This window comes from Lytechinus variegatus, chromosome 3 (assembly GCF_018143015.1).
Source record: "Lytechinus variegatus isolate NC3 chromosome 3, Lvar_3.0, whole genome shotgun sequence".
In the NCBI taxonomy this organism is placed as follows: Eukaryota; Metazoa; Echinodermata; class Echinoidea; order Temnopleuroida; family Toxopneustidae; genus Lytechinus; species Lytechinus variegatus.
In genome coordinates, this window is record NC_054742.1 from 66746213 (window position 1) to 66769943 (window position 23731).

Below are 23731 nucleotides of genomic sequence, written 5' to 3' on the forward strand. Positions count from 1 at the left end.
TTATGAAACAGGCCCCAGGTATGGCGTGCCAATGGTACAACCTTTGTAGAATAGACTTTACGTCTCATTATACATGGGAAGAGCTCAGGAGGATAGATACATGAATGGGGGCCCGTTACATAAAACTCAAACAGTAACTTGCATAGAATCCTTGGTTTTCATTGGAGCATTGTGGCCTAGTGGATTAGTCTTCTGACTTTGAAACAGAGGGTCGTGGGTTCGAATTCCAGCCATGGCATAATTTCCTTCGGCAAGGAATCCATCCACAGTGTGCTGCACTCGACCCAGGTGAGGTAAATGGAAACCGGTAGGAAGTAATTCCTCAAAAAACTGTGAACCTGAATATGTAGCCTAGCTTAGCCGGGTAATAATAATAATAGCAGGGCCCGCTGGGAGAACAGTTTTCGGAACTTAAGTGGCTACCCTGGGTAAATATACCGTTATTATCATCATTAACCCAGGTGAGGTGAATGGGTACCCGGAAGGATTAATTCCTTGAATGCATGAGCGCTGAAAGGCAGCTCGAGCTAAAGCAGGGATAATAACAATAATAACAACATGCCTCTGAATAGAATATTGATAGATAGATAAAAATTAAGAAATAATAACTTTTATGCAACAGGCACTAGGTCTCATGAGTTGAATAGGTTAACACTACACTGCTACATTGCATGACTTATTTCACTTAAGCTGTGCACCCTAAATTTGTATTAGCCGTTTCTATTGCTTTATTTTCCTTTCAAAATAAAGGTAAAATTTTGATTAATATATTCACTTAACTACTATTTCTTAGAATTTAACAATACAGTTGACTTGGAGATCTTTGGGTGTTTCACAATGACTTTACAGTGACTTGAAATCATACGTAAATCATATTTTGCATGCGGTGCCTGGTCACTGGGGAATATTGCAAAGAGAGTTGGAATTAAACTGAACTCCAGAAATCAATCAAAGCTCGAAATTCAACGATCCAACAAAGAAATTTGGGACTTGCGATTGATTTGTTTTAAAAGATGAGTGTAAACATTATTACTATTCTGCAACTGGCCCAGACCATGTTCACGGAATGCCCGCTGAATGTATACGTCCATGAATTTCACCGTTTGGCATCAATCGAAAATCATCATTTAAGCACAACTTTAAGTCACACTTAATTCTTTGTTAATCCATGAATCATGACCCTGAACCTCAGTCTATGCAGTCTGCTAAGTGGATGTTGAGAGTGTCGTAATCGGGGAACGTCTGTTGGCACTTGGGGCACCAGTTTGTTGTGGTAACCTGTTGGGGCTGAGAGGGTAACAGATGATTGCATTGAGAGTATTGAAAGTCAGAAGAATTCATGACCAAGCAAACACTATGTATGGAATTTGCGGCTCACATGTCTGCCATCTAGAAAATTAGCGTAGAGTTAGATTAGGGGAAGGCATTTTGGGAAAAGTCCCTCTCCACCCTCCGACCCCCCCCCCAAAAAAAGAGAGGAAAAACGTGGGTAAAACAGAAAGCAAGTATTACAGATACAATTGCTATATTATAACCAGTTCGTGACAAAGTAATAGCATTTTGGGGGAAGCTCAATGACTAAAGATACAAAACCCTTCCTGTCATTTTTTTTTTTACAAAAATGACAATGCAATCCAAACATAAAATTGCTCTTTTTCGATGCAAAGAAGGCAAAGTCTCATCAATCACAATACTTTTCAGTTATACAAACTTAAACAAGTAAATCACGGTAATAAAAAAAAATCACATTTGTTGCCAATAGTGTAAATAAGTCTTCAAACTATGCATTGTCATAACAAGTAATGAAGTAAAGAATGAGAAGCCCAAATGCAAGGGACCTTCTAAACTGGAAAGGAATTGCTGTTGATAGACTTACTGTTCGAAGCTCTTGAGGCTGATATGTTTCTGGGAATCGATCGACATTTCCTGCTTCATCTTCACCGGGAGCTTCGTAAACATGGCGTCTCATGCCAAACACCTCCCCACCCCCTATGGGTAAAGGGAAATATGTGAAGTACAATTTGTAATTTGTGAGTTTTGTAAAAGCAACGTAAATCTTGTAGGTTCAAATAACCAAGTTATTTCTTGAATAAAATTCTATAATTAAATCTCTACAGATACAGGGCAAGTTCCCTCATGAATTAGGTTCTAAAATAAACTGTATTATTTTAGTCATGATACGATAATTATACTTCCCATCATGTCTGCACATAATATTCCACATCTCCACTCCCTGGGGAGTATGGCACTTACTTTGCTTGTCTCATTCCTATCAAACCCCTTTCTTTCCATTACCCTTGCGAACATATAGCAATCAAAACATGAAAAGCTTGCTATCTTGCACACTGACATACTCATCTCCACTCCCTGGGGAGTATGGCCATCAATCTGCTTTTGCCATCCCTATGGACCCCTCTTTCTCCAGTAACCTTTTGAACATGGTGTAGCTATCAAACACATGAAAATCTTGCACACTGACATACTCATCTCCACTCCCTGGGGAGTATGGCCATCAATCTGCTTTTGCCATCCATATGGACCCCTCTTTCTCCAGTGACCTCTTGAAAAAGAAGTAGCATATGAATGAACATCCCTCAGACCTGTCTCTACACTAGCTAAAACCCACAACATGAATTCAATTGCTTTCATTCAAGTACACGATTATGACACGATCACGCATATAAAAGTACAGATTAAACCTACCTCTCCTATCATAACCAAAGCCTGTCGGCGGCCCATACGCAGTCCCCGCCACAGCATGCAGCCGTTCCCGGTGGAAGTCTTGGAGTTCGCTCTCCATCTTCTTGTTCTCCCGCAGCAAGTTTTCAATCTGAGCCTGCAGTTCAACCTTCTCCGTGTGCATGTTTTCCCTCGCTTTACGCTCGGCCTTGAAATCATCCTTGCACACCTCCATCTAATTTTCAAAGTTTAATTTTAATCAATGTTTATATTTATGCTTGTATTTTTCATGTTATATGTGTATCCATCCCCAAATTTGGGGGGACTCTCAACAAATGATCCTATTTGCTTTTCTGTTTCTATTCTTATGTATATGTATGCACCAGCTAATGATGTGGAGAGCCTTCCAACAGAATTTCCTGTTTCTTTTACATGATCCTCAGGCATTGGTTGATGTGCAAAGTGACTCTCTTTATTTTTGTGTCAACCATGTGCTTTTTCCATTGAACTTTGTTATCGTCTTGACTGGATATAACATAAGAAATGACATTTGTTTTGAAAAATTTGAAATAATCGGCAGCAAAGCAATTATCGAAATTGTAATGTCAAGCCATTGATATTGTAAGCAAACTGGCTAACCCCAGAAGAAAAATAAAATGAATTTGATTCAAATGAAAAAGGGGGATTAGAGAGAAGCAGTTCTAGAAATACAAGATCTGTTTTAATCTTTTGCGGTGATCCTCAAATTAGCAATGCTGCTTGAAAATGATTTTTGTGGAGATTTCTTCTTGTAACTTAATTTGACATTTGGCACATTTTCAAATTTGAATAAAACTACATATTATTCCAGATAATACTCAGAATAAATCAAATTAAAGATATTTCAGACAATATGTGAATTATTGATGAGCTTTCAAAGAGAAACAAAGTTTCAAACCTACCAAGAATACAAAATTGAAAACAACATTATCGTATTACATAAACAAAAATAATGAATTTCATATAATGAAGTTTCTGACACAAAACACTATTAAAGATGTTATACTGACCTGTTCTTTCCAAATGTGTCTTTCATTGTCATATTTCTTAGCCAGCTGTTCAAACTTTAATTTCTCCCGTTCCTTGGCCTCAATAGCCTCCTCTGCAGATAAAATCTCTGCTAAGTATCGGTCCTCTTTCTCTTGGTACTATACGGGCAGAAAAAGGGGGAAAATATTGTAAGATCCATATGTTCATGAATAAATTAGATCTTTAAGCAAGATAATGATCATGCATAACTTTCCAGGTCCTTTAGAGGGGGTTCGACGTTTCTCCCGAAATTCAATGATAATGTAAGATGTTTATATAATTCTCTCTTATAGTTATAATTTTATAACTTACAATTTTCTCAACCTTACAATTATATTTAATAACATTCTCCATTTATCAAAAGGAATGACTTAAAAAAAGGTTCCTTGCTCTGTTTTGGGGTTCTAAACATCAAATATTTTTTCTTTGACCAAAATAAATGAACTAGTAATTGAATAATGTGACCTTATCTTCTTCGACTGGGGCTGTATATCATTTTTTCCGTTCTAAACATTAAATTGTGTTCTCTGTAATACTGTGGGAGTATCCTTTTCTTTCCTTAAGTGATTTCAGAACTTCAAAAAGTTACAAAGTCTACCCAATCCATTGAACATTGTGTCAATTAAAACAGAGGTCTGTGTTTAAGTTTTCATTCATTTTTCCCTCTAAGGCAAATAATGGCAAAGAAATAAAATGTTAATCAGAAGAGTGGAAATGAGTGCTTGATAAGATGAACAAGGTGGTTCGTGATTTTGCCTGATTTTGCGATCAATAAAATATTCATATGATCTTTTGACCCCTATATGACCTTTGATCGTATGATCCTCATTAACACACATGTGGTATTACCCAATGATCATTTGTATTATAAAGTAAGAGCATAATTAATGCAGAAATAAAGAAATGAGAACAAGTTGAACAAAAACTTGACATTTTAACTCCTAGATGACCTTTGACCCCATCATCCTAAACAATACACATGTGGTATTACCCAAGGATCATTTGAATGAAGTACGATCAAAATTGATGCAGAAATAAAGAAATGAGAGCAAGTTGAACAAAAGCTTTAATATTTTTGTAACAGATCAACGAAATAACAGATCAACGGACTAACAGACTTACAGATCAACAGACAAACAGGAAAAGTGATTACTAGGTCTCTGCCAAACTTCGTACAGTTGAGACAATCATTTTCATATTGGAACATAGAGCAAGAGGGTACCAGACGATATTACTGACTGGGGTAGAAATCAACTGTACTTCAAAGGGCTATTTTCTATTCGGATTTACGGCCATTTATTTTTCTTGTGTGGTAGGGACTACTTGGTGCACATCACACAATGTACAAAGTTAATAGCACTATATATTTACATAAAATATTGACTTGATTTTCTCTTTAGGCCATTGACATATTATGGGGCAGAAATAGTTGTAGAGTGCAATCATTCTTGTACCAGATTTGGGGCGATTTTGTATCAAATTGTCACCCCAAAGAAGGTTTTGAGGATATTAAGTGGGAATTTGGGCTGCAAGGGGGGGGGGGCCTGTCACCCCCTGGGTTAATTCCTACACTACTACTAACCTTACTCTTGTCTTTCAGTAGCTGGTTTAGTTTGACTTGCACAGCACCTAATTCTTCCTTGCACTTGTCATGCTGTAACCTACAAAAAAAATGACACAAATATAAAAAATACAATATCCAATATCCATCTTACTTCAACGAAGTAGACTCAGTATTGAACATGTCGCTTTGTACATTGGCATCATCTAACCCTACATTATACCATATCTACCTGAAAGTATTTTTCATGCAAAAATAGCAAATTTTGTTGAATACTGTAAATATATATATATGTATAAAATGCATACATCCTACGAAAGGGCGAAGTCTACGAATTTAGCCGTGAACCAGAATAGCCTGGTGGTTAAGTCGCTGCCCGGAAAGCAGTAGATGACAGGTTCAAATCCCACTGGTTCTAATTTTTTCTGACTTATGTGTTTACAAATTATAATTTCCTCCTATTAGAGCCTCTTCATTTTACTCAATGGAGAGTTGTCCACAAAATCAGCCATTTTGAAGCTCGTTTGCCAATTTGAGGAACCCCATAGAAAGTACAACGAGACTTTTTAAACGTCCATATTTACATAATACTACATGTAATCAATCATAAAAAACAGCCCTCCCATTAAGCGCTAAGCTTCATGTTGATGGCCCGCAATTGAGTACTTACTTCTCATGTAAAGCCTTCTGTCTCTCCGATTGACACAGGGTTTCCTTTCTCTTCAGTTCCCCGTGAACAGTATCAATGTAACTCTGTGCTTCTCGTCTCGCCTTGGCAAGCTCGTCGTGGTACATCGTCACCCTCCTCTGTAATTGTTCATTTCTATCAATAAAACCAACCCAAAAAAGTTATCCGTTAGACCATTTGATTGCTGTTCACTTTGGCATGGACTGCTCGGCCATTCCATTGTGACTCGCATGACATTTACACAAAATTTCAACTTGTTAAAGGTAAATGCTAGTTTTGGTAACGATATCAAAATGAGTTCGTACAGAATCCAATGAATGACCACCAAAGTGTCTGTTTGTATAAATAAAACGCATGTGCCAAAGGATTCTGGAAAAAATTGTGTAATTGCTGAGAAATCAGCAAATAAGCACAGGATTCGGGTAGAGCGTCGGGCCCGACGCTCTAAGCAATAATTATACATTGTCCCACGTGCGCTTATCTGTGTTGGGGATCTTCGGTGTGAACATTTTTTAGCGTAGATTTCAACATTTCACAAAATTCAGTTAATGTAACTGTACAGATCTAGATCCTCGATGATATACTGACAATTAAGCCTTGTTTTACAGACTTTCTCATGAAATCAGTGTTTAATGCAACTACTGGAATTTCTCTTTAAGATTGATTACTTGCAAATTTTAAATTCAGACCCGTTTTTCCTATTTATTTGAATCAAAGTATTGGCAATACACATTGTCAAACAATAAATTTGAACTTACAGTCAAATTTGTAGGAGATATTTCAATTTGTTTATTGTGACTCGCATGATACAACACTATTGAAGATTCATGACCTTATTGTATTTGACTGGAATTTCCTCAGAAAATGCTTACCAGATTTTGATAAAATTTTCTGGAATTTTATTATAAAACACCTTGATGTATAATGTTAAAATTCTATTAACTCCTGACTTTTTATTTGGAGACAGTTGCCTTTTGGAAATGTGACTTGCATGACACAAGAGTGTGACTTGTGTGAAAGTGTCATTTTGTACTACAAAATTTATTACTATCATGATTTTATAAAGTGAAATGGGCCAAATCTCAAATGGCCAGTTACGTCTCATTCATCTTAAAAACAATGTTTTCGCCAATGACTTGTGTATTATACCAACATAACAAAATAATTTAGAAAAACTAACATGGAAACATATGATTATATACATAAATTTTTTAATTGTTGATATCTCAAAAGAGATAGAAGTAAATATATCTTACACTTGCTGCTGCTGTTTAACATGCGATTTCTCTTCATCCAGATATCTATCTTTCAGGTCAAGCTCTGCGACGAGACTAGTAACTTGCTGCTTTAGTTCATTGCTGGCACTATGGTATCTTGGCTCCTCCTAATATAAAGTGAAATTACATGTCCAATCAGAAAATAAATTTCTTAAAGGTTAATGCATGTATTTTCACTATAAATTTTATAGTCTATTCTGACTTACAAATACAGTGAAATCTGTTTTTGTAAGAGTGCTCAAGGGTGACAAATGATTGGGAAAGTGTTCTTCATACTTTGAAAATGTGGTCTTTCGGACAAATTCCTTTCCATGTTCCAATGAGAAATCCTGACATGTCTTGCATAGTTAGTAAAGTTTAATAAACATACATGTAATTACAAGGGCAATGACCAAAGGTCTGTTCTCCTTTAGAATTTGTAAATGCATCCAGTTTGTTGGAATTAAAAAACAAATGAAAAACCCATTATGCTCCCCAAAAGTGTTGTTATTTGTCGCTTAAGTTCATAAGGTCATTCAAATATCATGATTGAGAGAGCAGACATTGAAATAAGCAGCAAAATTAGGGAAAAAAATCACCCTTAAAAGGGCATTGTAATGCCTCTTAAGAACTTTCAATAATAAGTTCTACAATGTACTTTCAATGTGCGTTAAACTTGTCTATGAAGTGACAGATCAATTCTATTTGGTAACACAAGAGCTAATGGAACACTTCTACAAAGTTATTCTGGTCATAACCCTTTAAATTGCAAAACCAATTACGTTATTTTGTAGGAGGAACAACACACTTTTCGTGCTATAATTATGTAAAAGAAATAAGCATCATGGAAGCATTGTGGTATAGCTGTTCTGACTCTTGCCTTGTAATCAGAGGGTTGTGCGTTTAATCCTACCAAGGCCTAGCGTCCTTTGGCAAAGCATCAATCCAAAATTTGCCACTCTCACCCAGGTGCTAATTGGGTACCGGTAGGAAGCAATCGTCATTTCGGTTGGTTTAGGAAGTATGCGCCCGACATGCTGTTGGAAAAGGTATGAATCCAGTGACCAGGTAATAATAATTGTGAAGCGCTTTGAGCAGTCGTAGATTAATATCACTATATATATCATTAAAAACTTACATCAAAGGCTTGCTTCTGATGCTTCTCTGCTGCCAGTAACGTCAGCTCATCCAGCTTAGCCATCATTTCATCCATCTCTGTCTTGTGCTTCATGTCGTCCTCTCGACGTTGTCGTTCGATCGCCTCGGCAACGTGACTCTCCCGCATCCCTTGCAGAGTACGCAGCTCGGCCTGGCTCTTCTTCAGCTGTGCGTCCAGCGCCTCGTTCCGCATTCGCTCCTTATTAAGGGCACTGTTTGTATCCGAGACCTGCTTCTGGAGATTCTGGAGCTGACCGAGAACATTGTCCATGGATTGGTCATATGCACGTTGACCTGGATGTAAAATTTGATTGCAAAATTGATTAAAGTTTGATTTTGAGATGTATGCAGAGCCCAATGCATAAAAGTCTCAAAGGGGTACATGAATTTAGTAGCAGATAGTCATTTTGCTTTAAAGAGAAATGCCAGTAGTTGCAGTAAACACTGATTTCATAAGTAAGTCTGTAAAACCAGGCTTAATTGTCAGTATATCATCGAGGATCTAGATCTGGTACAGTTACATAAACTAAACTTTGTGAAATCTTGAAATCTACGCTGAAAAATGTTCACACTGAAGATCACCAACACAGATAAGCGCACGTGGGACAGTGTATTATTATTGCTATGAATGTCGGCCCGACGCTTGACCTGAAACCTGTGCTTATTTGCTAATTTCTCAGCAATTACACAATTTCTTCGAGAATCCCTTGGCACATATCATTTATTTATACAAACAGACACTTTAGTGGTCATTTCATTGGATTCTTTACGAACTCATTTTGATATCATTACCAAAACTAGCATTTACCTTTAACATAAATTATAATTTTAACGGGCATATATTGAGGAAATAATTTTATTTACGAGCGGGTATATATTTTTAAGATATTTTGTATTTTTATCTCTTGTATATTACAAATATTTGAAAGCCATAGGAAGCAAAATTTCTGTTATACCTTGTATCTGCATCAAAGACCAAACCTTATACTTTCAAGAAATTCCTAGACCAAAATGAACCTGTGGACTGATAAGATGAAGGGAAAAAGGTCATCGTGTATAGGATACTCACCAGTAGGAGAGAGTGGAGAAGGGGTCGGTTTTCCCTCTCTTGGAGGTGACTTCCCCGTCTGACGTTCCGGATCTTGTCCCTCTTGACGAAGTGATCTTGACGGACCTTGATACTGGATAAGATCACACAAGACCAAATGTGTTTACTTTTTTTACTTTTTTTTAAACAACAACTACATGTACATAATGCTAATGACAAATAGATGGAAAGTCTTGATCATATGGAAAAGACAAATTTTGGGCAAAAAATTTTGAATGACAAAAAAAAACACAATGAAAATCATGAAAATATAATTGAAATTTAATGAAATAAAACCATGCATCATTGGATAATCGACCAATCCAATTCCATTTGCAGTGTTTTGTATGGTCAAGCATGGGTTTGCTGATCCTTTTCTGCAGACTTCACTGTGTGTGTATAATGAAAAATTACATTTCTCTAAAATTCATAGACTTTTTACTATCTCCAATCGCTTTCTCATATGCTCATAACATTTCCGCCCAGCCACCCTGAAACCAACAAGTCATCAAGGATTCTCTTCGAACAGCCAAAATAGTAATTTGGTCTTCAAAAAGCAATTTGATTATCTGAAAGAGTAATTCTGCCTCATCATACTGTCAAAATTTCCAGTTCAAAAGTTGAAAAAAAAAGCAAGATACAAGAGTTTCTTTGATACAAGCTTTTGCGGACTGCTTGGAATGTTTAGATCTTGTGCACATATCATGCTTGAGTGAATCCTGAACTAGTGACTGAACTCCAATGTTGTTTTCTCCTTATTGCTTGAAGCTCTTGCTTAGTCTCTTCTGCATTTAATCATGTACTTGTATGGGTTTTTTGTTGATCGATTTTGACAAGTTATATGTCATTTTAAAGCTTAGGATGTGTTTTCTCAAACTCAATAAAAATCAGAAAATTCATTTTATTCAGGGTGACTTATTTTTTGTTTTGGGGTGGTAAGTCACTAATGTTTACTGAAGAGCAAAGAATTTGCATTTTAGAGACTGGAAAACTGGAAAATAAATACCATTTCGACATCCTCAGTAGCGAGGATCTCCTCTGCTTTCTTGATATGTTCCATCAGCTTCTCCAAGATGTCTTTCTCCCGATGTTCCTGCTTCATGCTGGAGAGCTCCTGAAGTAGGATCTGTTCCACGGCCTGCATGTGGTGCTTCAGCTCCTCTAGGATAGGTCCACAGTACGACTCCTGGCCTCCTACAGGCAGATCAGGGGATTCCTGGTTCTGGTACTTGGAAATCTACGATAGTGATACACATTGTTTGTAATACGTCAAAAGAGTGTCATGATATGAACCCTGGGGAGTGTTTCATTCCATCAGAAAAGTCTCGTTTTATCCATCTGGTTCCATAGTAACGGCGCTTCAGATCAAGGAAAGTTGTGAGATCTGGCAACTAGTCAGCAAAAATGTTGATGAAATGCTTCCCTTAAATGAAAATAATTAAGAAAAGGTAATATTTTACTAAACAGAACATGTTTCAAGGTGTGCAAACCTTATTCTGTGTCTGAAAATTATATGCAGAGTCACTGGTATGACACTTTGGATATCAAGTAAATTGGTCCAGGAAAAGATTTAAAAACATACAATTATATAAGAATACAAAAGTGTATATTGCAGTATGAACAACATGGGAGTGGAAATATAAAATGATATTTTTTTGAGAGGGGAGGAGAGTAATGATTGCAGAGTACTCGGACGCAATGAAAGAAGATGGAAATATGTATTGAGGTAGAAATAAAAGATGGGACTGATGGACCATTGAGAATAGTAGGAAGCGATAATTAGCAGTGTCTTCAGGTAATGTTTAAATGCATCGACATTAGTGCAGCCACATATAACCACAAACCAAGCTCTCTCCAGAGAGAGGAACCAGCACATGCAAAGCCCATCTACCCACGGCTTTGAAGGTTACACAAGAAAACCAGATTTGGACGATTGTTAAGGTCTCTAACAGGATAGTTTTTGTACATAAATCAATTAGAAGACATTATTCAAAACAAGAAGAAATGCTTCTGTAATTATGACAGTACAGTTATATGTGTCACAAGTTTAGGTGGTTCCGGTCCTGCTGTGGTACTGGTGCATTTGGCAAGCCATTGATCAACATTTGCTAAACACAACCCAGGTTTATATAGGTCAATTTACTTAGCAATTGTTGCCAATTTGAACAACGGATACAGATAAATTCTATCAGAAAAGAGATGTATGTAAGGCTATTAGTTTGTGAAGAAGGCACAAATATTCACTACTGAATGAGACGTGCCGTATAAGTTGAAACAACAACAGGCTATTTGTTTCTGAAGCTGATTGATAACCAAATTACAAACATTGCTAATTTGATGAGTTAAGATAAATCATGAAAGGGGTAAAAATCGTAGATATAAATTCACCTGTTCCTGGAGCTGTTTAATCTCTTCTTGCAGTGCCTGGACCTTCCTCCTGGACTTCTCATGGAGGTCCACAAACGACTTCTTGAGCTGAGTGTTCACAGCCTTAAAATTCTCCAACTCTACAATTTTTGGTTTCCATGCTCCGAGACAAGCAATTGCTTGCGCATATTGTTCTGTAACCAAGAAAAAACACATGGCATTAACAGAAATAATACAATGATATGAACACTGTAGAACAGTGCAGTACATGATTTAAACAATTTAATAGCTAAAATTCATGTTCCAGGCTTTGCTGTGGTAGCAATAAATATATCACAAGTCCACCTCGCAGTTGGTAACAGTATGCATACTAACTATCATGACAGAATGTGCTACTGTCTTGAAAATGAAATAAAAGGATCATAATCTGCCACTTAATGGTAAATTTGTACTTCATATCCATAAAGCGTTTACACTTGTATATTTCATTAATCATAAAGTACCTATAAATTTATATCACATAATCACAACGTGAGGAACATGTTAGTACATTATCAGTGGCGGACTGTGATTCGGAGGAGACAAAGCATTGGAGGGGCACAGCATTGTTGACAAACAATACAATGCCCCTCCAATCATTGTCTCCTCCGCCACTGTACATTATTCAAGTTCACAGCAGTTATGTTCAGCAATCATGGATAATGATCTGTTTATTCTGTTCATTGCTTTTAAGCCAGAGTTCACCTCTTTAACCCAATTTACATTCCTCTTTTCTTCAGCCTCCATCAGCCTTCTTACCTTTGTTATTAATTGTTATCCTCATCTATCTTTGTTAGCCCCATCTTTGTTACCCTCATCTATCCTTTCATCCCTTGCATCCTTCGCTTGACCATTCCTTTTGTTTTCAAATTCCTTTATCTCTTGGTCCTCTCTTTCAGCTATGTTAATTCCCCTCCTCCCATAGCTCTCGTGGTTGACTGAGTCATGAATATTTTTTTTGTAAGAGTCTCTGATGTGATTGGATCTTCTACACGAATACATTACTTTCTCATTGTTATACTTTACTTAATTTGAATATTTGCGTACCTTGTGCAGACTACCAAGTAATCTTGTGAATATTAAATTACATGTATGTCCTACCAAGATAAGACTGTAGAGCACAGACAGAAATTCAAACCAGCAACATCTACCTCCCATCTGTTCTTGTTCTGTGTTGGAAAAACCTGTGTATACTTAGAGCTTATAAATTACAAAATATAGCTCCTACAACAACAACTAGGCCTATACATCATGTTTATTACAGGTTAAACATGAATTCAGAATGCGGTCTTTACCTTTGAGCTGACGGTTCTCATTTAGAGCCGACTCTGCTGCCGTCCTCATCTCCTCCGAGTTGATCAAGGTGGTCAGCATTCCGCTACCACTCTGCATCATTGGATTGTTGTCGGGTCTCAGTCCAACTGTAGGGGATCTATCATCACGTGGGATGTTTTGGTTTGGGTCTGTCGTAAGAAGCCGATCGTCAGTCATGATGATCAAGTGATAGTCTTTGAAAGGAAAGAACAATAAAACGTGCCCATTTAGACATCTGAAAATAACTGCACACGCTTAGAACTTTGCAACATCATTTCAAAGGGAATTGAATAGAAAGATGATTAAAAAGTGTCAAAAATTAATTTGTAAACAGTGACTTATTATTGCTTTTGAGGTGGCAGGACATATGTAATATACAAAAAAGAAAATCTAGGCTCCTGCCTCTTCCTATATAAATTATGCTTGTATTAAAAATGTCCAATTCTGATGCACGCTTTTGTCACAGTGACGCCTGATGCCATGGTTATCCATGCTATTTTATTCATGAGTCCACTGTTTCAAAATTAATGAGCCCACTCTTCAAACAGTGGACTCATGAATAAAATAGCGTATCTAACCATGGTAACAGGTGTCGATTTGGCGTACTGTGACAAAAGCTCGCATCAGCATAGGAATTTTTATACACGCTCCCGATACGCACTAAAACATGCATAATTTATATACGAAATCTGCATAAACCATGGACGCAACCGTGGGTTTTCAAAACCACCCTTGTAAATTTGGGCCTTAAGGTTTGGAAAATAGAAGTGTGTCATTAGTAGAGTAGCTTCTATACAGATCATTACTATCATACAGGAATGTCATGAAACTAATCTGATGTGAAATATAAATCAACCTGGTAGTACCGGCATATCCATATCTGACCATCTTCAAACTCAAGTGGAAGTGTCATATGAAATTGATGACAGAATAAATTTTTACACATAAATTTATGAAAGCACATCTCATTAGATACATACAGTCTATTCTAAAAATATTCTTGTCAAAAGACGAAAGGTAGGCCTACTGTACTATCGACAGTGGGATCAGCTGGAAACCAAGGAAAAAAGAAAGCCCTATAAAGCTAAGTCTTTATAATCTAAAACTATTCAAATTTGGTAAAATAGCTAATTAGTGATTTGTTTATTTTCACATTTTTCCGAAAGAAAATACATGTTTGGTATTATACAGTATTATACCAGTGAAGATCTTCCTGGTAATACTAATACAATACAATTTTCAAGAGACCAAATATTTCTCTTGTAAAGTCTGAAGAGGGGTGGTGCAACTGAAAGCTGATGTCATAAGAAAATATAAATTATTCTATTCAGATGGGCTTGCAATAAAAAAAAATCATCAACTTCAAGCCACTTCTTAAGCCAAGGATAGGTTTGCGGAGGGGCTTCATAATTCACATCTCACTAGGCGCAGCAGTATGGCAAGTTCCCCCAAGTCTGCGCACCCCCTTGTCTGCACGATACTGGTAAAAGAAGATACGCAACGAACACAACTTAACACATGCAACACATAGACAGATATTCATTTAAAAAATATGACTCAAAATGGTGGAAAAATAATGAATTTTGGGCATTTAATGTGACGGCCTAAAAATGCAACCTCTCTCATCAAAAATATCCGAATAATGTGCAAATGGGTGCGCAGACATGGGGTAGGCCTACCATTTTTTTTTTCGATCTTAAAATGACTGCCTGAGGTTTTTTCCAAGAAAATCCTATATTTCTTTCAAATTTTTAAGAAATATTTGGTACACTTACTCAATATAAGGAACATTATATTAACAAAAAGATTTTGTGAAATAAACAGAATTCATGTTAAATCTTAACTCAAATTGTTAGGTGCGCAGACTTGGGGACTACGAATCATTCAATGACCAATAGCACCAGGGCGGCGCAGCAACATCAACAGCGGGTGAAGCCTCGGCCGCCTGGCGCTCGTGCTCTGAGCTCTGGACTGGGACTGGACTGGCTCTGATCGATGTGGGACTCTGTCTCTGGCTCTGCTCTTGAAATTGACAAAAATCATATTTCAAACTTACCAGGAAACCGCAGAAGGCAACGGACAGCAATTCGCAGTTTTGAATTCTTTACTCGTCTAGAAGACGTATTTGATGTGAGCAATGGACTTTCTTCAAAACTAATTGTTAAAACTTCAAGACAAGAATGGCTATTTTGGCATCTCCTGTGATCGTGAGCTTCGAACAATCCCTGCATGCAGTGTTGGTGAATCCCTGTGATGATGAATTTGGGATGTGGTCGGGGATTCCCAAAATAAATTGCCAATAACTTTACCGAGAGAAATTAGCGTTTTCAATGAAAAAATAAAAGCAATAAACTAATTGAATATTTCTAAAGTTTATAAAAATTATTTCAAAAATATTACAATTGTAAAACTAACTATATTTTATTTCTAAATAACATTTTTACACGATGTGTATAAAATAAGACAAATTGGCAGTGCGGATTCAGGGGAATCCCCATATTTCGCAATAACATAAAGGCGGGGAGATCTCTATGACATTAATCGTGTAAACTAATCTAGGCTGTGTCTTACTGTAATTCAAGAATATTTTCACCAAGGAAATTTCGTGTTACGAAAGAATTGCAGTTTTCTTTTCGGGGAATTTAAATACAAATCTATAAATTAGATTTAATTTTCTTGATTTTCCTTTTTTTTATTTCAAGCAAACAAGTATAATAGGAATAGCTCACTGAAATGCAAGAAGAATGTAGCAATAGCATGAATAGGGGGAATCACAATGTTATGGTTGGCTATGCGACCCCTCTTTGATTCTTAAAATGGTAAAAAGGGAATAGTGTAAAAAGAATAAAAATACTAAGAAGGAAATCATGAAAAAATCATAGAAAGGAAAAGGTGCCGCGTCTTGTCGACAAAATAATTACTGATTAGGAAGCATCATTTTTATGCATTCTTGAGAGAGAAAAATCGAAAGAATGAGTTACGCCTATACTCTTCATTTTGTTGGATGGTATATAACAGATTGATGAGGAATTCAGAAAGTCTGCCATGCAGTCCTTCCATGCACATTTCAGCAAAGATGTGGCTTGTATTTTCATAATTTTATTAAACCGATTCGTTTTCACTGTAGATGCCTGCAAGTTAGCAACTGTTGACATTAATTAATTTACTGATGACCACACGAAGACCAAAACAAGAGTACAGAACTCTTCGTTTCATATAATCATGGAAATGTAAGCGTAATTGCAGAAAGAAAAAAAAGAAACTGTTATTCCTTGGTAATTTCATTATGACTTCTTCGACCTAGCTATCACATTCAAGAGCAGTAGTTCTCTGGAGCTTTCGGGAAATGTGACTTTATCCTTAAATGACTTTCGGATACATACAGTGTGCCCTATATAAGTGTCTGAATATCAATATGTAAAGTTATGTAAATGGTATGATTTGTTTATTTAATGTGAATTACTTTAGGAAGCCATTTTATATAATAATAATATCTATTCATTCCGAATGATACGTTTAATGGCCAACATATAATTTTCATCAAGGATTATACAAGGAAAAGACTCTGATATGCTTTACAAATTTATTATCAATAGTTTTTGCGATAAAGCAGAAACCACCGATAACGTGATCATCGGTTCCGGTTTTTTTTTTTTTTTTTTTTTTGGGGGGTCCTTTTTTTCTCTCGTGCCCCTAACCTACAAAATATCATCGAATCCGATACAGCCGACCCTGAGATACCATGGTCACCGTTCATGCATGCTGGGTGCTAAATACAGGGATATTGCACGGATTCTTCCACAATGCCAAAATGAAAATGTGTATAATTCTCTTTTGTCATCATAGTTATGAACTTTTCGGGACCAGACGAGAAACTCATATTTCAGCTAACTTCCTCTCGCTATTTCGTCTTTTCATCTCCCCTTCCAATCACCCTCCCCCACTGTCTATCTTTGATTTTTTTCTCTCTCTCCCTTTCTTTCTTTCTTTCTTTCTTTCTCACCATCCCTTATCCACCATTCCTACGATAAAGTCGATTAATCTCTTCCTATCTGTCAGTCTATCTATCATCTCACAGTTTTCATCGCAACCCCATTCTCGTTCATCATTCATATTAAATAATTATTTAGTGAAAACTGTAAGTATATTATATTCACTTTACTTTTGTTCATAGATAAGTATCAATACAGTACCTATAGAAAGAACAACATTAACAAAAAACACAACAATAACATATATACAAAAGTAATCGGATAAAGATTAATATTACAAACCCGTAATTTGCTCAATTTCATTCTCTGTAAATATTTAATCAAATGAGTACACGGCAATCATCTAAGTAGACAAATGAGGCCAAAAGAAAATATCACCAAAATAATTTTATCTTTAGAAAGACATGTTTCTTAAACAATAAAACAAGAAAAGATAACGGCGAAAGAAAACTCAATCCGAACATATACAAAAAGAAACATTGAATGAGTTGGCGTAATAATTACATCAACGTAGACATAATTTCATAGAAAACTATAGGCCAATACCTCGATCAATTCAACCAAACTTTATGCAGTAATAATGTATAATAGCATAATAATTATGTTTCGCTTCACTGTTTTGTACGAAGTCAATTTCGATTAACTTTTACAGGTATCAAATAGAAATAGAACATCTTTAATTTTTGTCAGCCTTCAATTGAATAATAAGGGGCGATTTACACGACACATACCCCACTTTCATGACATTTTCTTCCCCTTTCCCCCTAATTTTCTTTGTTTTCCCTCTTTTTTGTTTCTTTACTGGGGGAGGGGGGGGGGTGCCCCAGTATCAACGACTATATACTTCTTTTACAAATTAACGTATCCTTAATACGTTCTTCTCTAAACGTACAAAACGGGAATGATTTTTAGATGAAAATAAATAATGAATTGATGTACAACAATTTTATGACGTCAAATTTGATGTCGCGTTGTTGCACAAATCATGAGATTTTTCAGGCCCCAGATCGATAAGAAGAGTGAAGTAAGTCAACACGAAACCAGCAATCTGAAAAAAAAATACCAAAAGATAAATTAATAAATAAGACTCAGGAACTATAGAGATGATGAACGATCGATTTTGGGAAGAATTCGATATGATAATTAGGGTAAGAATGGGTTTGTGATAAAATTTCATAAGGGGTGTAACTCAAGTCAAAAAAGTTCAGTGGGCATAAAAATGCATATAACGCCATCACTTTCATTGATTACTGGTCAAGTAAATTAATCAGGAGCGGATCCACCTTTTATCATGACCAGAAAGGGGAGGGGCGGTTGTTTTTTTTCCTACAGCCCCCCCCCCCACACACACACACAAAGGTGCCCCTTTTTCCCCTCCCATTAAAGGGAAGTTCACCCTGACAAAAACTTTATTGTAAAAATAGCAGAAAAATAATAAAAAATATTGCCAAAGGTTTGAGAAAAATTCATCAAATAATTAAAAAGTTATTAGAATTTCAATTATTTGATTTGTGACGTCATATGCGAGCAGCATTCCTACATAGCAAATGGTAAAAAATCAATGAAATGTCATTTTCTCAGAAAATTGATAATGGTTTTCGCTGTACCTTTTGTATATCAATAGACAAATCATTTCACACCCGATCATGGATAGAAAAGAAAATTAAGTCATCAGGAACCATGCAAAATTTGAAATTCATGCATTTTATATTACATAACACATGGGGCAGCTGCTCGTTTATGACGTCACAAATGCAAAATTTTGAACTCTAATAACTTTCTTACTCTTTAACGGATTTTCCTCAAACCTTCACTAATATTTTTTACTATTTTTTCTACTATTTTTGCAACAAAGTTTTCTTCAGGGTGAACTTCCCCTTTAATGTTTACCTGATCTTAGGGCCATAAACATGTTATTTTAAATGGGACAGAAATTTGGACTTTAAAAATTTTAAAAGAGGGAATGTTCAGCAAATATTACCTTCTTCCAGGTATAGTAATTATGTCGTTTTTATCCAAGTGTGCCCCCCCCCCTTGAAAGAGAAGACCTTTGTTTTCTTTTTAATTTTCTTTTTAAATTTGTTAATTTTGTAATTTAGTGTTTGCTTGTTAAATTTTCCGCCGGCTAAGTGATCTTCGATTTCAATTTTCATCTGGAAAATGTGCCCTCCCCCTTTTGGGAACATCCTGGATCCGCACCTGCTTCCAGGGCTCCGTTAAAAAAAATTATATTATCAAATTTGCAAATAACATTTAAAAGCTACTGAAATCCTCCAATCTGATCGACAGATGATAATAATAATAATAATAATATACTAATTTATATAGCGCAGAAACTATGAGCATACTACTGCGCTGCAATTTAGAGCTGGTGAAATGCTTGAAAAACAGAATTAGAAAAGGGGGGTAAAAGAAATGTATGGGAGTTAATTGAACAGATAGGTTTTCAATTTAAGTTTGAACGTTTCTATTGATGGGCAGGATCTCACAACATACGGCAAGCCATTCCATAACTTTGGGGCTGCACAGGCAAAAGCGCGATCTCCCAAAGTTATCTTTGTATTTATACGAGCGGGGATGTGAAGGAGCAAATTATCATTAGAACTACGCAGGTTGTGAGAATGTCTGTGAACTTTTCTTTGTAAAAGCTCAGAAATGTAACTGGGGGCTTGACCACTTAGTGCCTTGTATACAATTAGCAAAATCTTGAAAGATATTCGTTGGCGAACTGGAAGCCAGTGCAGATCTTTTAATACAGGGGTGATAAGTTTGTTATAGAAATACATATAACAAGTTTTTATGACACGGAACCCCGATCTTACCGTTAAAATGACATTCCTGGTGATAGTGAAGAATCCGATAAATGATAGCCCAATGTTTGGACCATTTAGGCGGGAAACCAGTAGCAGGTGAATCTGTTGGTAAAGCAGGAATTGTGAGGTATTTTAATGATTATGATGACTGGAGATGGGATATGGGAGGTGGCGCCATTAAAAATGACATGGACATCATAAAGGTTCCACGACCAAATCACTCTTTTTAGTACTTTAATAATCTTTATTTTGTATTCCCATCCTTTCCTCTTTTTTCCATTGGTCTTGAAAAATCATAGAGGGTAGTCGCCCCCGGTCGCATCGCCTTTTTTTTTAGAATATTGGAATATGATAAGATATATTGGAATTAATACTAAAGCAATTAAAAAAAATCAGACCTACTGCCTGAAAAGTGTGAGAAGTTAATTTTAAAAAATAAAAAAGTTCGACAGAGTGAATAGATAGGAGCAGAGTGAAGAGATAGTGACAGATCGTGATACACTTCACTTTATTATTTTTGTATTACTCTTAATGACGTCATAGTGATTGTTTTATTTGAGGTATTCTCGTAGTCACTAAATCTAATTTGTTCATCCTCCTCCCTTTGTTCGATTAAAATCAAGTGTTCACTTATAGTATTTGTCTGAATTATTTATATAGAGTCAAAATATTAAAAACCATTTTTATTCTTTAGAAAACATACTTATTGCAATATCTCAATAAATGATATCGCAAATTATGGATTACCAATATTTTTCATTTTTTCTATATATTATTTAAGACCTAAAATCTTTTGTTCAAATTGGAAATTACATGAGATGTTCTGGTGTCACTTGCATCCACATGAAGTTCATAGACATGTCGCCGCAATGAATGTGCCTGGTAAAAGAAAAAAATATCGCTCATTAATTATCAATGAAGCCAAATGTGGTACTTTAAATATTTGTATTATTTCATCTTTTAAATAAACCCCTAAAATTCTGCTGTGACCATAAGATTGGAAACCAATTTTATATTAATTAATCTATTTATTTGTTTATTTTTTACTTATTTATTTAGTTTTTTTTATTTATTTATGCATCTATTCATTTTTATTTATTTTGCTTATTTATGAAATTCATTTATTTTTTTTTTTTTTGGGGGGGGGGGGGTTGGGGATGCATGGAAATTATTTCAGTATTATTTCTGTGAGGGGGGGAGGCTTACTTCAATGCTGGGGACAATGGCTGTATATTGATCGGTCTTCATTATAAGCAGATAGTCTAATTTTCAAGGACTAAACTAGCAATTTTGTCTAATTACTGTTTAGGTCCATCCGTTATTTGGTCCTAATTTATCGTTAGCTTAACTTAGTCTAATGCCCAGGAGGTCTAGCTTCCACTTCGTCATCTTTTTATTTTGAATTTTGTCAGTTTTAAATGTACGCGGTTCATAAACAGTTCATTTAATCATACAGATTATGTTGTGTTGGAGTAAGTGTATATTAGACAAATGGGTAGCCCAACTGAAGTTAGACAAGGTGGTAAAATGCTATTAGTAGATAATCAAGGATTAGACCAAATTGAAAGTACACAATATGGCGCAGACCAAGTGGCAATTCAGCTGAGATGATAATGAATTTCTGAAGATATTTCTACCCACTTGTAAGGAATGTTCATCCTAGGGGCAGCGTAACGGTTTTGAAAGTGGGGGGGGGGGGGGCTGACCAGATGCAAAAAAATCACAAATAGATGGTAATTTTTACATTTTTGTACATGGTTTTAAAAAAAATTGGGGAAGCACCCCTCACCTCCCCTTCCTATTTCCATGGCCCCTGCATCTTGTTTAAATAAATGACTGAGAGAATGCATCAAAAGAATGCCTCTTACATCATTAATTTTTAGTGCAAATGAAAATGACGATGAAAGTATTAAAATTGTAACATTCCGTGTAGTATTGCCTAAATTTCATTGTGTCGGTATGGTGGAAGGGATGGGAGAATGGGAAAGAGAAAGAGAGAGAGAGGGGGGGGGGTCGAGTCCACTAAGGATACTAAAAAAAAATCAGGACTCCTACCTTCTCATTAAGCATTGAACAGAACCAGGAGATGAGCAAGATATTCAGCATATTTGAGATACCCCAGTAAGCACTCAAGGCGGTTGTAAAAGTGCTTGAACTGTCGCTGTTGAAATAAATGTCATACATGAGAAAGATGAGCAGGGGGATGTCAGTGGCAAAGACAATGGCGACAAGTGTAGAGAAAATGTAGTCGCACTGTGATGTGAGAAAACATAAAATGTTATGCTGTCGACGGGTCTCTTCCAGGACATCAGCCCTTGCACAGGTACCCAGGGGATTCTCCTCCTTGAAGGCTTTGGTGAGCGAGTCAAATCTCTCCGATAGAACATAGCAAATGAGGCAAAGGTAGACAACAGGGAACTTGTGGCATGCCAAGGCAAAGAATGAAATGACTTGCAGGAAACCACAGGGAATATCGCTTGTCCAGGGCGAGCACATGATACGGAATTCTTCACCATGATAACCAAAGGTGAAGTACATGGAGACGGGGTACGATCCAAGGACAAAAAACCACCCTCCTAACGCAGCCAGGATCCCAACCTTCTTGAACTTCTTCCGTTGCAACATGCACCTTGGCTTGGGAGATTGCGTGTCGACTGACCTGTGGTCGAAGTCCACCCGATGTCTTTCGGCGGAGGGGTTCTGCCAGTAGCTGAAGAAGCGCTGTATCTTGCAGGTTCTATAGCATGCCAGGAAGAGGACAGTGTTGGTTGTGGCGTTTTGTACGTACCAGCACAAGTAAGATGCATTCTGTAGGTTTAAAGTTGGGGCAATGAAAACGAGAAAACGAACAAGATCAAACCACATGACTAGGACAACGAAGGCATGATAGACGAAGCCAAGTCTGTTCAAGATGTTGTGGATGAAAGATTGATTCCTTTGTAGTGACTGTGCATCCTCCTCCTGCTGAGCAGGATGAACTGCGACGCCAGGTGGTGACCTTTCATGCCACAGACCCAACAGCTTCATACTGAGAGTGACGGGTCTGCTCACCTCAGAGAACATGATGATATCTCTATGAGAAGCCTGGCAAACATTTTCCTTTGATCCTTCAGCAGGCTGCTTAAGCCAAGTAGGTGATGAGGACATCTCCATGTTAAACGAAAGAGGAAATACCACACAAAAAATTAACAAAAATGATCAATGACCACGTTGATGGTTGTAGTGGAAGTAAAACAAACAGTTAATGGAGTTGAGCATATATTCAGCCAGCAAAATCTTAAAAAATCTCTTAAACAAAATTTCTCCTTGCAGAGCTTGCACCAAATGAATTTTGACAAACTGCGATATTTATCTGATTAAAAAAGGTTGACTGCTCCTTTTGATCAACAAGTTGAGCTAGGACAACAATTTCTATGTGGGAGGCCAGTGCCAAGGGCAATCCTTTGCAAGTATTGTTATCATAGTCATTGACCATTAACAGATAGTAAATAATGTAGTGTGTAGAACCAATTTATATAATGCATATATCCTGACCTCAATTTGCATGCAAGGATGAACAAAATGAATCCAGACAGAAACACAACTTATCCAGAGAAAAGATATCTTTTTATCAATATGACATATATTATTGATTGGATAAAGTTGTGTGTGTGGGGGGGGCATGGGTTGGGAATTGGGGAAGAAGACAGACTTCAAAAATCTCTATCAA

The 23731-nt window shown here is 36.5% G+C and overlaps 2 protein-coding genes across 2 annotated transcripts; both read right to left on the minus strand.

The window, feature by feature from the left end:
• Positions 1-691: 691 nt before the first annotated feature.
• LOC121411725 (NF-kappa-B essential modulator-like) lies at positions 692-13430 on the minus strand. Its single transcript, XM_041604559.1, has 12 exons — positions 13199-13430; positions 11886-12058; positions 10504-10734; positions 9480-9591; positions 8391-8704; positions 7253-7380; positions 5979-6131; positions 5330-5408; positions 3729-3866; positions 2704-2914; positions 1877-1989; positions 692-1287 (listed from the first exon to the last, which is right to left on the minus strand). The coding sequence occupies exons 1-12, from the start codon at positions 13392-13394 to the stop codon at positions 1189-1191; spliced, it is 1947 nt and encodes a 648-aa protein (XP_041460493.1). The 5' UTR covers positions 13395-13430; the 3' UTR covers positions 692-1188.
• Positions 13431-17026: 3596 nt separating this feature from the next.
• Positions 17027-23509, minus strand: LOC121411727. The gene is made up of 4 exons (XM_041604560.1): positions 22078-23509; positions 20836-20901; positions 20032-20124; positions 17027-18257 (listed from the first exon to the last, which is right to left on the minus strand). The coding sequence occupies exons 1-4, from the start codon at positions 23173-23175 to the stop codon at positions 18156-18158; spliced, it is 1359 nt and encodes a 452-aa protein (XP_041460494.1). The 5' UTR covers positions 23176-23509; the 3' UTR covers positions 17027-18155.
• Positions 23510-23731: the final 222 nt, after the last annotated feature.

Bases quoted from the DNA above. Each gene is read 5' to 3' on its own strand.
- LOC121411725 (XM_041604559.1), bottom strand. From the start codon at position 13,394: ATGACTGACGATCGGCTTCTTACGACAGACCCAAACCAAAACATCCCA. The intron at 12,059-13,198 runs GTAAAGACCGCA...TCTTGGTTACAG, and splicing joins TGAGAACCGTCAGCTCAAAG to AACAATATGCGCAAGCAATT. The intron at 1,288-1,876 runs GTAAGTCTATCA...TTACCCTCTCAG, and splicing joins AGCCTCAAGAGCTTCGAACA to CCCCAACAGGTTACCACAAC.
- LOC121411727 (XM_041604560.1), bottom strand. From the start codon at position 23,175: ATGGAGATGTCCTCATCACCTACTTGGCTTAAGCAGCCTGCTGAAGGA. The intron at 20,902-22,077 runs GTAGGAGTCCTG...TTCTTTTACCAG, and splicing joins GTTCAATGCTTAATGAGAAG to GCACATTCATTGCGGCGACA. The intron at 18,258-20,031 runs GTAAGATCGGGG...TTTTTTTTTCAG, and splicing joins CCAGGAATGTCATTTTAACG to ATTGCTGGTTTCGTGTTGAC.